Source organism: Trachurus trachurus (assembly GCF_905171665.1).
Source record: "Trachurus trachurus genome assembly, chromosome: 6".
Taxonomy (NCBI): domain Eukaryota; kingdom Metazoa; phylum Chordata; class Actinopteri; order Carangiformes; family Carangidae; genus Trachurus; species Trachurus trachurus.
Window position 1 is genome coordinate 28,208,978 of NC_139897.1, and position 12,623 is coordinate 28,221,600.

At 43.2% G+C, this 12,623-nt stretch overlaps 1 protein-coding gene across 1 annotated transcript in view; it reads right to left on the minus strand.

The window, feature by feature from the left end:
- Positions 1-1,634: 1,634 nt before the first annotated feature.
- cftr (CF transmembrane conductance regulator) overlaps positions 1,635-12,623 on the minus strand; it is a gene marked incomplete at its 3' end in the record, with an annotated part of 60,833 nt that continues 49,844 nt past the window's right edge. Inside the window, exons 21-27 of the mRNA XM_083973845.1 lie at positions 12,295-12,395; positions 10,674-10,919; positions 6,427-6,582; positions 6,235-6,324; positions 3,842-4,014; positions 2,396-2,501; positions 1,635-1,850 (exon numbers count right to left, since the gene is read on the minus strand). Of these exons, the coding sequence (XP_083829971.1) occupies positions 1,635-1,850; positions 2,396-2,501; positions 3,842-4,014; positions 6,235-6,324; positions 6,427-6,582; positions 10,674-10,919; positions 12,295-12,395 (1,088 nt within the window). The remainder of the gene's footprint in view (positions 1,851-2,395; positions 2,502-3,841; positions 4,015-6,234; positions 6,325-6,426; positions 6,583-10,673; positions 10,920-12,294; positions 12,396-12,623) is intronic.

Here is a 12,623-nt window from a genome sequence, read left to right on the forward strand (position 1 = left end):
TGAATCACTGCTTTACAAAACTATTATTGTTTTTTTTAGTACGAAACTCTTCAACCACCTCAACCACAGAAGAAAAGAAGACGATGTTACAACAGGTTCCAGTTTCAGAGGGAAGAAACAAAATAAAATAAAACAAAACAAGAATAAAAGACTTGATAAATGTCTCTGCAAAAATACAATAAAATGTTTTTGTTTTAGTTTTCCTGACGGATCACGAGGAGGAAGTTTTTACGTCTACGGAGGAAACGAGACGCTCATTATGATGATGATGATGATGATGAAGACGAGTACCTCAGGTGTCTCTAAAGTGCATAGATAGAAAAATAAGTCGACGGGAAACTTTTTCTTTTCTTTTTTTTTACTTTTTCAAAGCAAATAAGGCTCGTGCAGCAAGCGCCGAGACCTGCGAAGGCACTTGAACGCAGCGCGACGGTGACGCGACGCACGGAGGATCTGATCTCCCGTGCGTCAGGAAGTGAAGAGCTGCTTTGATCTTCTTCTTTTTCTTTTTCTTCTGTTGTGCTCATCAAGTTTTTCTCTCAAACACCCAACACGTTATTATTTATTTTAATTACATGTGTGTGTGTGTGTTTGTGTGTCTGAAACTTCTCTTGTGTTGAGTTTAAAGTTCTGTCAATAAATTAACAAAGTTTCCATTTTCGCACAACGTTGTGTTGATGCACAGAACTGCAGGTGTTGGTCCTAATTAAAGGGATACGCCAACATTTTTTCTTTTGTGTCTTGTTTCACTCCTGAGTCCATGACCAGCAGATAGACACCATCCTTTCCACTGTGCGTGCAGTAACAAGGGAGATAGAGCCGTATCGCCCGTAATTAGCTTAGCTCAAACACTGGAAGTGTATGGGTAGTGTTAGCCTGCCTGCTACCAGAGCTGAAATCAGCAGTCAGAAGCTGGTTTCATTTTAGCTCTAAACTCTGTAAATATATCACTTTATCAACATATCAAACATTTTTTTTTAGCCGTTTAGATCAGCAGTGTGTCGTTAATTTGTCTAAATACCAGCTGTTTACAATTTTTGTTTGGACGAATTCGGCGCTACTCAAGCTAGCCGTTGTGACCAACGCACTTCTGGTTACTTTCACAAAATAAAACACCCGTTGCCCTTTACATACAGAAAACCATGACGATAGAATTTGTGCTTTTACTTTGAAATCGGAAGCTAACCTACCCTCGATTTAGCTAGCTTGAACCAAAATAAACCGTCTTTACTTGAACCCTTCGTTTTGACCGATCTCGTCCCGTTAGCGGCATTTGACCGCTCAAGATGCAAGATGTCTTACCGGAGAGTTTTGTCAGCTCTGAGACGAAGATCGGTCCATTTAGAGTTGCTGAAGAGTTTCTCTGATGACTTTGGAGGCAGGCTAACACTACCGATACACTTCCAGCATTTGAGCTAAGCTAATTACGGGCGATACGGCTCTATCTCCCTTGTTACTGCACGCACAGTCGAATCTGCTTGTATCCCTTTAATGGTTTCAATTGAGAAATAAAACCTGATCAATATGGATTTGATCTGGCTCAGAATGAAATGTTCATGATTTATAAAAAAACACTGGATCAACTGGTGTGTGTGTGTTGTTGTGTGTTATTGTGTGTTGTTGTGTGTGTGCGGTCAGAGCCGGGTGTCGTGCACGTCGTCCTCGGCCTCCTCGGGCAGCGAGGAGATCTTGGCGGTCTGCGGCGCCGCCCTCTTGCTGGAGTTGAGGCGGTGCAGCGTGGGGAAGAGGCGCAGCCGGTCGGCCGGGCTCATGGCCTGTTTCAGGTGACTCGTCTCGTTCATCAGCTTCTGGATCGAGTCGTAGCTCTTCATCGAGCTGCCCTCGATCATCTGGAGAGGAGGAGGAGAGGAGGGGGGGGTAATACAGGTTACCATGACGACACAGTCAGTGTGTGTGGTTTTTGAATGCATCATAATAAACAGCTGAACTAAATGAAAAACGTCAGTTTTCTATCTATCTATCTATCTATCTATCTATCTATCTATCTATCTATCTATCTATCTATCTATCTATCTATCTATCTATCTATCTATCTATCATTCTATCTATCGTTCTATCTATCTGTCTATCTATCTATCTATCTATCGTTCAATTCATCTATCATTCTATCTATCTTTTTATCGTTCTATCTATCTATCCATCTTTTTATCGTTCTATCTATCTATCGTTCTATCTATCGTTCTAGCTATCGTTCTATCCATCTATCGTTCTATCTATCTATTGTTCTATCTATCTATCGTTCTATCTATCTATCTATCTATCTATCTATCTATCTCTCTCTCTCTCTCTCTCTCCATCCATCCACCCATCCCCAGGTGTGACGTCATCAGTGTTGAGCGTCGTCGTCGTGGCGACCGAGTGTCCCTGAACTCACCAGGAACGACTGACACTCCAGCAGCGGCTCCACCCGGTGCTCCGACAGGATGACGGTGCAGCCGGAGAACGCCTGCTTCAGGGTCTTCCTCAGGACCTGCAGCGTGCTGCTCACACACACACACACACACACAGACACACACACACACACACACACACACACACACACACAGAGACACACACACACACACACACACCATCATCATGTTGTGTTCCTGTTGAAGTCGACATGGAAGAGGAAACAGCTCTGCCCTCGGGTTAAAGGAGATTCAGGCTCATTATAGGCTTCATTTCTCCGCACCACCCCCCATACACACACACACAAGGACACACACACACATATATACACACACACACACATACACACACACACACACACACACACACACACACACATACAGTATATACACACACACACATACAGTATATACACAGACACACACACTAGTTCAGAGTTACTGTAAGCATCTAGATTGTCACCATATGCAGCGACAGGAACACGACGATCTGCATGACTGACGCTGCACAGGACACACACATACAACACACACACACACAAGGACACAAGGACACACAACGCACACACTAGTCCTCAACACTAATATCTAATCGACCAATCACGTCGTAGCAGCTCGGTGCCTTCACACCTGAAGTTCAAACTGAGCAAGGAGGAAACAGGAGGAACTGTGATTTACGAGACTTTGAACGCAGCACGAGCCACTAACTGTTAAAGTGTCGGCTCTGTGTGTGAGATAGATAGATAGATAGATAGATAGATAGATAGATAGATAGATAGATAGATAGATAGATAGATAGATAGATAGATAGAATGATATAGAATGATAGATAGATATAACGATAGATAGATAGATAGATAGATAGATAGAATGATATAGAATGATAGATAGATACAACGATAGATAGATAGATAGATAGATAGATAGATAGATAGATAGATAGATAGATAGATAGATAGATAGATAGAATGATAGATAGATATAACGATAGATAGATAGATAGATAGATAGAATGATAGATAGAATGATATAGAATGATAGATAGATATAACGATAGATATAACGATAGATAGATAGATAGAATGATATAGAATGATAGATAGATATAACGATAGATAGATAGATAGATAGATAGATAGATAGATAGATAGATAGATAGATAGATAGATAGATAGATAGAATGATATAGAATGATAGATAGATATAACGATAGATATAACGATAGATAGATAGATAGATAGATAGATAGATAGATAGACAGACTGACAGACAGACACAGTAGATAGATAGATAGATAGATAGATAGATAGATAGATAGATAGATAGATAGATAGATAGATAGATAGATAGATAGATAGATAGATAGATAGATAGACAGATAGATAGATAGATAGATAGATAGATAGATAGGTGTGTGTGTGTGTACTGACATGGGGTCCAGGTAGGCCGAGGGCTCGTCCAGCAGCAGGATTCGGGCCTTGCTGAGGATGGAGCGAGCCAGACACAGCAGCTGTTTGTGTCCGTTGCTCAGGACGTTTCCTCCGTCCTCCAGCTGGAAGTCCAGTCGGTCCGGGAACTGCTCGATGACCGACTTCAGTCCAACCTGGGGACACGGGACACACGGGACGATAGGACACGTCAGACACACGGGACGATAGGACACGTCAAACACACGGGACGATAGGACACGTCAAACACACGGGACGATAGGACACGTCAAACACACGGGACGATAGGACACGTCAAACACACGGGACATTGACGTTACTTAGTAATTCATTGCTGTTAAAACGTTCCATTTCTGTTCCATTTACAACCTACATGAAGTACGTATTTTGTCCCGGGCTCATCTTCCTGTTCACTGTTCATCATATACAGTTTGTATTTCTGCTTTATTGAATTAAAACAATATAAATAAATAAATAAATAAAAATAGAGGGATGTCCATCAAAGCGATGTCAAACACACGGGACAGTTTCTCTTCTACTGAGACTAAAACCTGAGACTTTTATCTTTCCAGTTGTTGTTTTTTATTTGATCTCTATATTGATACCACTCATGTATCTTTATTAATATCTTGTCTTGTTTTTATTTCTCTAAGTTTTCTTTCTATATTTTATTATTTCAACCACTTATATTTAAATCATTTTTTAAAAACTCTTTTTAATTATTGCAACAAGTCATATATTAATACTATTAATGTGCATTGGTGCATTTATCACCTGTAAAACATCTTTCAAAAAAACCCAGGGTCGCTTTACAGTGAACAAAAAAGTGGGGAGAAAACTAAATACCTTATTGGGAAATAATTCATTTACATAATTAAAGTTTATTACATGGTGGTTTCAGTTGATTTTGACAAACCTATATTAGTTTTTAAAGCTGCTGCTGCTCTTTGTCTCAGTTTGACGTGTTGATCCTCTGAAGCTTCAGGTTTTCTGGTCTTGTTGTTTTTTTTATTTATTTAATTAAAGGGACAACGAGGAGTTTCTATTCGGTTATAAAAAAGTCTCACGTTAATGTGGATGAATCTCCGCTACCCACACTTGTTAATGGGCCCATTTTCGATAAATATATCGTTCTGTCTCTATCGTTATTTTGTTATTATTAGTGGTGGCGGAGATGCTGGTCGAGCCGACCAGCGTTTTGTACTTTCGGTTTCGCAACGAGTCATGAGAATAACGCAGCTGAATCGCCGTTTATGGTCGGAACTACGACGGTAACTGAACCTCTTTGAACCTCTGACTTCAATTCTTGATGAATGAAAACATGAGTCCGTCTTGCGCCGGTCAAAAGAATTTTACGGTGCGCGCGGAGGCTCATAAATGTAGTGTGAAAACGCTTCGCTTTTCCAAAACTCCTCGTTGTCCCTTTAAAGCAGATATCAGCTTCACGGCCGTTTCGGCTAATGCTGCGTTCAAGGCAGGCTTTTGAAACCGTAAGTTACAGCTTCAAGTCACAACTACGACTTGGTAGCGTTCCAGGTAACCCGTAGCTCGTGTTTTTACCATCCTGTTGTCTGTGAAAGTTCCCTATAACGGCCACTCGTAACTTCCGACCCGTGAACTCGTACCAGATCGAACTGGTATGACTTCACAGGAAGGAAAAACACAAAGTACGAGTTTCCGTGAACGCACCATGAGTTAGCAGCCCCCGCCCTTGTCAGGCATCAATTGGTCCTCGTGCTACGTCACCACATTCACGCGCATCCCTTGGCTGCACACACAGCCCTTCATGCCGTTCTCTCTCCTCATTGGATAACACTTGTATCCCACAAGGAAAATTTTCTCCTCGGGTTACAGCAGAGCAGAGTGACGGAGAGACTCGTGTTTAGGCTGAAATACTTCATGTAAGTGATTGCTGACGGAAAATAGGACTATTTAGGACTTATATTAACAAAAACATTCCACTGATATCTGCTTTAAATCTAAACTCAGAGTGAAACATCTTCTTTTTTTTTATCTCTCTGGTCTGAGCAGCAGCCTGACGAACTGAGGGCAGTTTGCTTTGACCTACTTTATTAGTCTGACTTTTAATTGAATGGATTCATCTTTCTATTGATTTAAATATTAAGATGTTGAACAGGCTGATCCTTTCACTCTGGGATTATTATCTGGGGCATTTCCCTTTTATTTCTCTTTTTATTCTCATGAAAACATCTCCTCTCCATCTTTAGTATTTGGTCTTCATCTTTATTTGCTCTTTAACATTTTACTTTTCATTTATGGTTCATTATATCTATGAAAACTGATACATAACAAATAGAGTCTGATTGATTCAAATTAATCAGAAAACACAGAAGATCGATCCTGAAGCGTCTCACCTCCTCGGCCACTCTCCACAGCTCCTCGTCGCTGTATCGTCCGTACGGGTCCAGGTTCATCCGGAAAGTTCCAGTCAGAATAAAAACTTTCTGTTCAGTAAAGAAAAAAGAAAAAACTAAATCAACAAGATCATTTCCAGTAATAAAACCAGTGATAAACAGAACAGCTTTGCTTTTTTTCCCCTGTCGTACCTGCGGCACCACTCCGAACGCCTTCCTCCAGGTGTGCAGCGGCACGGAGCTCCACGAGACGCCGTCGATGGAGATCTCTCCGTCGGTGGAGGCCAGGCGCAGCAGAGCGGAGAGCAGCGTGCTCTTCCCCGAGCCCGTCCGCCCCAGCAGCCCCACCTACACACACACACACACACACAACAACAACACAATATATTAAATCCAGCAGACGACTGGTGGTTGTTGGTCGATTGTGTCTGAGCAGATTTAAAGCAGGAATGAGTTGTTTGTTTTGTTTGTTCTCGCTCATTTAGTTCAGGGTCTTGATTATTATTTGTCTTTTTGTTGATTGTTGTGTGATAGTTCAACATTTTGGCAAATTGGCCCATTGCCATAATCGCTATAGTCATAGCAGTAGGTTCGTTACCTTTACAGGGATGCAAACAGCGCGCCGAAAAGCTAAACTCGCTTTTTTCATGACCAATTAGGTGACTTGTGTGAATCATTCAGATCCAAGGAGTTTTTGTTTTGAGGGGGGGGGGGGGGGGGGGGGGGGTCTCAGCGTCTCAGCTGGGGTCAGTAAAATGTTTTTCTAACAGGCTGACAGTGACAATCACGTGAAACTGAGGCGAACTCATTCATGGTTTCTGATCATACTGATAACTGCCGACCTCCAATGTTGACGCGCGACTTGCGTGCTCGTTACCCAAAGCGGCGCGTATCCGCGTGCAGTCGGTACGTACATTACTGTGTCAGACAGGTGTCTCCCACGGAGCTCTGCCCCGTTTCAGAGGTGAAGGAGAGACGTCGCCTCCGCGATGTAGAATGTGTTCAATTAAAGTGAAACTAACACATTATATAGGCTATACGTATGTCCATTACACACTTTTAGGCCTTAAAATGTCTTAAATTTGTTGAATTATTGTGTTCAAGTCTTAAATAATTTTAGACAGGTCTTAAATTTTCTTATGCCCACCATGGGTGAGCATTTCACTCGCATTTGCCCCTAAAAAAAAAGACGTGTGAACCAGGAAAATTACAAAAAAGAAAGAGCACAACCTGCGATTGGTCCAAAACTACAAATCCCACAATTCTCTGGCCTCAACAATAACAGTAGTTAGTGTAAGTAAGGGAGAGTGGAGCTGTAGGTGAAAAGAGGAAACAACGCCACGTCTGGTCCTGTTCTATGTTGTTCGTTCACACAGTCACCGTTTATTCGTTACGTCCGCGGTGTAAAAGGCCGTGACGCAAAGACGCGATTAGGCGCGAGACGCGGTATACGCGACTTTTTTTTTTTGCGACGCAATACACGCGATTCTTTTATGGCGACGGGACCTTCGCGTCTTCGTCTATTTCATCGTGTTTGGTGGGAAGACCCACAGGGGCTTCCCACACAAACACGAGGAACGCTTTTTTTTCGCGCGAGCTTTTACGCGCAACCAAACGCGAGATACACGAGATATGCGATTTATCGCTCGTTTTGACTCGTGTCAAAAAAAAATTCACGAGCCCGCCAACAACATTTTTCAAAGGAGGTTCAACTGGACTTAGTTATTTGTCTAGGAAGACGTTTCACCTTCATCCAAGAGGCTTCATCAGTTCATGTAGCATCTGACCAGGCTGGGACTGGTCCAACTATCTGGTGTGGAGACTCAGTATAAGTCCAGTTGCTTTCGATTTAACCTCCTTTGAAATACTATGACCTGGACAAATGAGAATATGCACAGGCCTACAACAACATTTCTGCTCTCACCAACCATGGTTGAGGTCACAACGCTGCGCTGTAGCTGCTCTGCAAGTCCGAGACACTGAGGCCAAACGCCGCCGTCGCTTCTGGTCCATGAGGCGAGTTCCGGGCTGATGAGCTACAGAGACTGAGCAGCGCGTCGCTGTGTCGGACTGTTTGTTTGGATTTAATGAAGAAGCTGCACAGAGTCAGGTGAGCAGAAGCTGCCCCCCCCCCCCCTCTCACCGTGGAGCCGCTGCTGTCTCACAGCCGCCACCGACCCCTAGAATAAAACACCACTAAGCCGTGGACGGTCGCTGCGTGGATAAAATGCTGACGACCAAAACAGCCGCCACCAGGTCACTGACTGGAGAGTTTTAAAGTCGGCACATGAACGCAGCTCAGACCGGCCGGTGCCTCAGCTCGGTGATCAGCAGGACGCTATAGCCTACCCAGTACCGGCCAGCTCAGTACAGAAGGGGGGGCGGGGGGGCGATAACATGACGCACAGTATACTGTTATGAGACACATTATGCATCCCAACTGTCCTTTTTTTTTTAGAGGATTTTTTTTTTTTTTTACCAAGAATGCGCCCAAAAAAATCATGATCCAGTGGCCAAAATTCGAAACAAATATATATATATTTTAATCATAATTCTCATTATTCTCCTGATGTCGGTTTAATGTAAACAGATTGCGCTGATATGCGTCATGTGACAGCGGGGCAGTGCTGCAGCTGCTGTGCTGTGATGGACCTGATCAGACTGGTGGTGGTCCACAGTCAATCAGTCCCAGATCCTCCACCGTCACCAGATCCCCCGAAAGCCCCCGCAAATAATACATCGACAAGAAGTTAAGTGGCAAGTTGCACCTTTTCGTCGGTTTATTATTTGCGGATTTTTTTTTATAGCCTATATAACGTCACTGCAACATGCGGCTCTCAGTGCTTGTCGGTGTTGTGTCTATAAATTGTGAAATAACTTTTCCTCGATAGAAATATGAGACGTGGTCGACAGGTTTCATTCATCCATGTTTTGGCAGACAATACAAATAACCAATGATAATGAGATTTCCACCGCGCCGAACCAATCACGTGGCTGGAATAGAGCCAGTCAACAGTAACATGTGCATTTGTTTGGGTTGCTGCAGATGTGCACATCAGCTGACACCGCCGGTAAAAGAGAGAGAGAGAATGAGTGTTGTCTCGAAAAAAAACAGTAAAGGAGAACTTGGACAAGTGACTGAAAAGACGCGTGGTGCGTAATGGGGACACCAGGCAGCTGGAGCGGACCGCGGTCACGGTGCGGCCGCTCTGCTGCTCACCTCAGTGTGTGCGACAACTCATTCATGGTTGTCTGCCTTCCTATTCACCTCCAATGTAGACGCGACGTGCGCGCTCGTTACCCAAAGCGGCGCGTATCCGCGTGCATTCGGTGCGACGGCGCTGCCGTTTTCCCCCCCGTGCATGTCCGTTGCTGTGTCAGGCAGGTGTCTCCCACGGAGCTCTGCCCCGTTTCTAGGTGGAGGAGAGACGTCGCCTCCGCGATGTAGAATGTGTTCAATTAAAGTGAAACTAACACATTATATAGGCCTATGTCCATTACACACTGAATGGGATGTTAAATCCCATGTCTTTATTTCTTCTGTTTATTTTAATAGTAATAATTATGACCCCCCCAGACAATTCCTCTCTTTTTTGGTCCTGACCCGTTTGCATCCCTGCCTTTAATTGTCGGTGCAAGCTATTTTTAGAACGGCGGAGCAGAGCCGTGAGCTGCTCAGAGCTACGCTACGGAGGCTCATTATGGGATTTCTTGGTTTCCCTCATCAAACTCATCAAATACACAATCCAACAACTCCACAACGCTCTGGTGGACAAGTTGTGACCTGCACATTCACCACGCTATGAGATAATAACAGAACGTTACCACACAGAGTTGTTTTAGAGGTGAATGCAGAGACTGCTTGATGAAAAACTGTCCCTGAAGGCAACGCGCATCAGCAGTTTTGCATGAATTTCCCTCTAAAACAACTCTGTCTGGTAACGTTCTGTTATTATCTCATAGCGTGGTGAATGTGCAGGTCACAACTTGTCCACCAGAGCGTTTTATATTATATATAACAACTTAGCAACACCTGTACTGTCTCCCATATTAACTAAGAGCAGGGAGAATGCATCATTCATGGTTGAGACGAGCTGATGAGATAAAATGTCACAATAATAATTAAGTGGATTTTCTTAATTTGTCAGGAAGCAGAAACTGATCACGTCTGATCATATCAATACTCCTTTTACACTTTAACACCCCTATTATATATATTATCTATACATCTGATCCAGTGTTTATGTAAAATATTGATGGGAGCTGTAACGACATGTTAATAACAGTTTCTATCTGTGAACTTTTAAAGTCAAACAGAGCTCTGATGTTTTCAAATCCAATAAACCAGAGCTCACACACGTCACTCTGTCAGAACTCATTAAGACCCTGTCACACACACACACACACACACACACACACACACACAGGTCAGTACTCACACTCTGCCCCCCCTCCACGGAGAAGGAGATGTCTCTGAGGACCGACCGCCCTGCCTCTGTGTATTTGACCGTCAGTCCCTCGACGTTCATCTGGCCGCGGTTCGGCCAACAGTCTTTGGCGTGAGGGTTGTCGATGACCAGGTCGCCGCCACCACCACCACCGCCTCCTTTGCCGCCAGGTTTCCCCGGCAACAGCTCCTCTGAGGGCAGGTCGATGAATTTGAAGACACGATCGACCGAACGCATCTGAGAGGAGACAAAGTGACACGTCTGGTAAACACTGTCGCCATTGAAGTTGGAATAGTTTTGTTTTTTGACACGTTTCTCGTTTCATTTCTATCGATAAACATCAGTGATCGACTTTAACCAGCTGCAGCGATCACACACTTAGTCCTAGTCACCAGCTCTGAGACAATGAACACTGTATCTGTCAAGAATAAATCACATTATCACAGTTATTTCATGAGCAGAGGTAAAAAAGGTATTTTATTCCAACTGTATGGCCAACAGTGTGTAATGTATATATTTATACATATACAGTATCTATAATGTTAAACCACCTCTACTGATCCATATAATCATCAGTAGCCTGGTACTTTCTGTAGCTGGTTGTTTACTTCATCAAGTTTCAATGTTTAATACAAGAGGAAATCAATCAGAATAAGGTTTTATAAAGAACATGAGGCTCATTCTGCTGCTGGTTGAACAGTTTTAAAACACACTGAAATCAGAAATATATTTTCTCTTCTTTCTTACCCAGTTCAGAAGAAAACTAAACCTACTTTTTCTTGAGATTGTTTTTACTTTAATTCTTCTTCTTTTCATCTCACATCTTAATGTCAGTCACACATAGACACCAGTTCAATGAATTAACTGATGTTCAATTAAAACATTACATTATAACTGCGTGTTACCCAACATGTTTCTGCCTAACTATGTGTTTTATTTATTTATTATATAGGTTTTTTGTTCCTAACATTGGTTCTTAGGTCTTTCACTGCTCCTGAGAAACACTTTTGTTTTTTCTCTGTGTTTTCAGACGTGTAGAGAAACTCCGCACACTTTCTTCTCACTTGAAACATTTATTAAGCCATGGTTTATTAAAAATTGAGAAAGGTCTTTGCCCGAAACACTGGCTTAATAAATGTTTCAAGTGAGAATAAAAGTGCTGCTCTCCTCCTCTTTCTCAACCACACTAAACCTTCTCTGTGTTTTAACGTGTAGAATGACAGATAAAGAATCTAAATTAATTAATGTTCAATGAAACAAATCTCTACTTCATGTGATGAACTCCTTATAGCTCAGGTTTTAAGACACTTGTGAGTCTGTAACAGCATTCATCTCTTCATTCATCTCTTCATCCAGGGATCTGATTGGTCCGTAGTTTGGATGTTGGACAAGAAGTCCAGCTGTGTTGAACTCCAGATGTGCAGAAACACAGGTGTCAAAAAAACAGCATGATGATGGTGTGTGTGTTCGTAACGCTTCCTACGCTCTGCACCAGGCCATTGGCTGCCTGGTATTTTAATGTGAGTCGGGGTCGTAGCGCCGCGATGCAAACGATGACAGCTGTGTGTGTGTCTGTGTGTGTCTGTGTGTGTGTGTGTGTGTGAGCACATACCAGTCCGTCCACCGTGATGCTGGTGATGACGGCCCACTGGAAAGTCCCCAGGATGAGCATGGCCAGCGCCACGATGATGCCCACCTCCCCTGGTTTGTCCTCTGTAACACACACACACATGAAAACACATACAGTACAGTATGAAAACACACACACAGAGGGTCATCGGTTTGGTCCAATCACAGCCGCCCTCTCTGATGTCAGAGCGGCACTCAGGTATTGCAGCTCGGCTCCCGGCTCTATTGGAAACTAATGAGCTGTGAAATGACCCTTTAATCCGCTCCCGACATAAACACGGGGAATGACGCAGCAGCAGCAGCGCGTGTGAG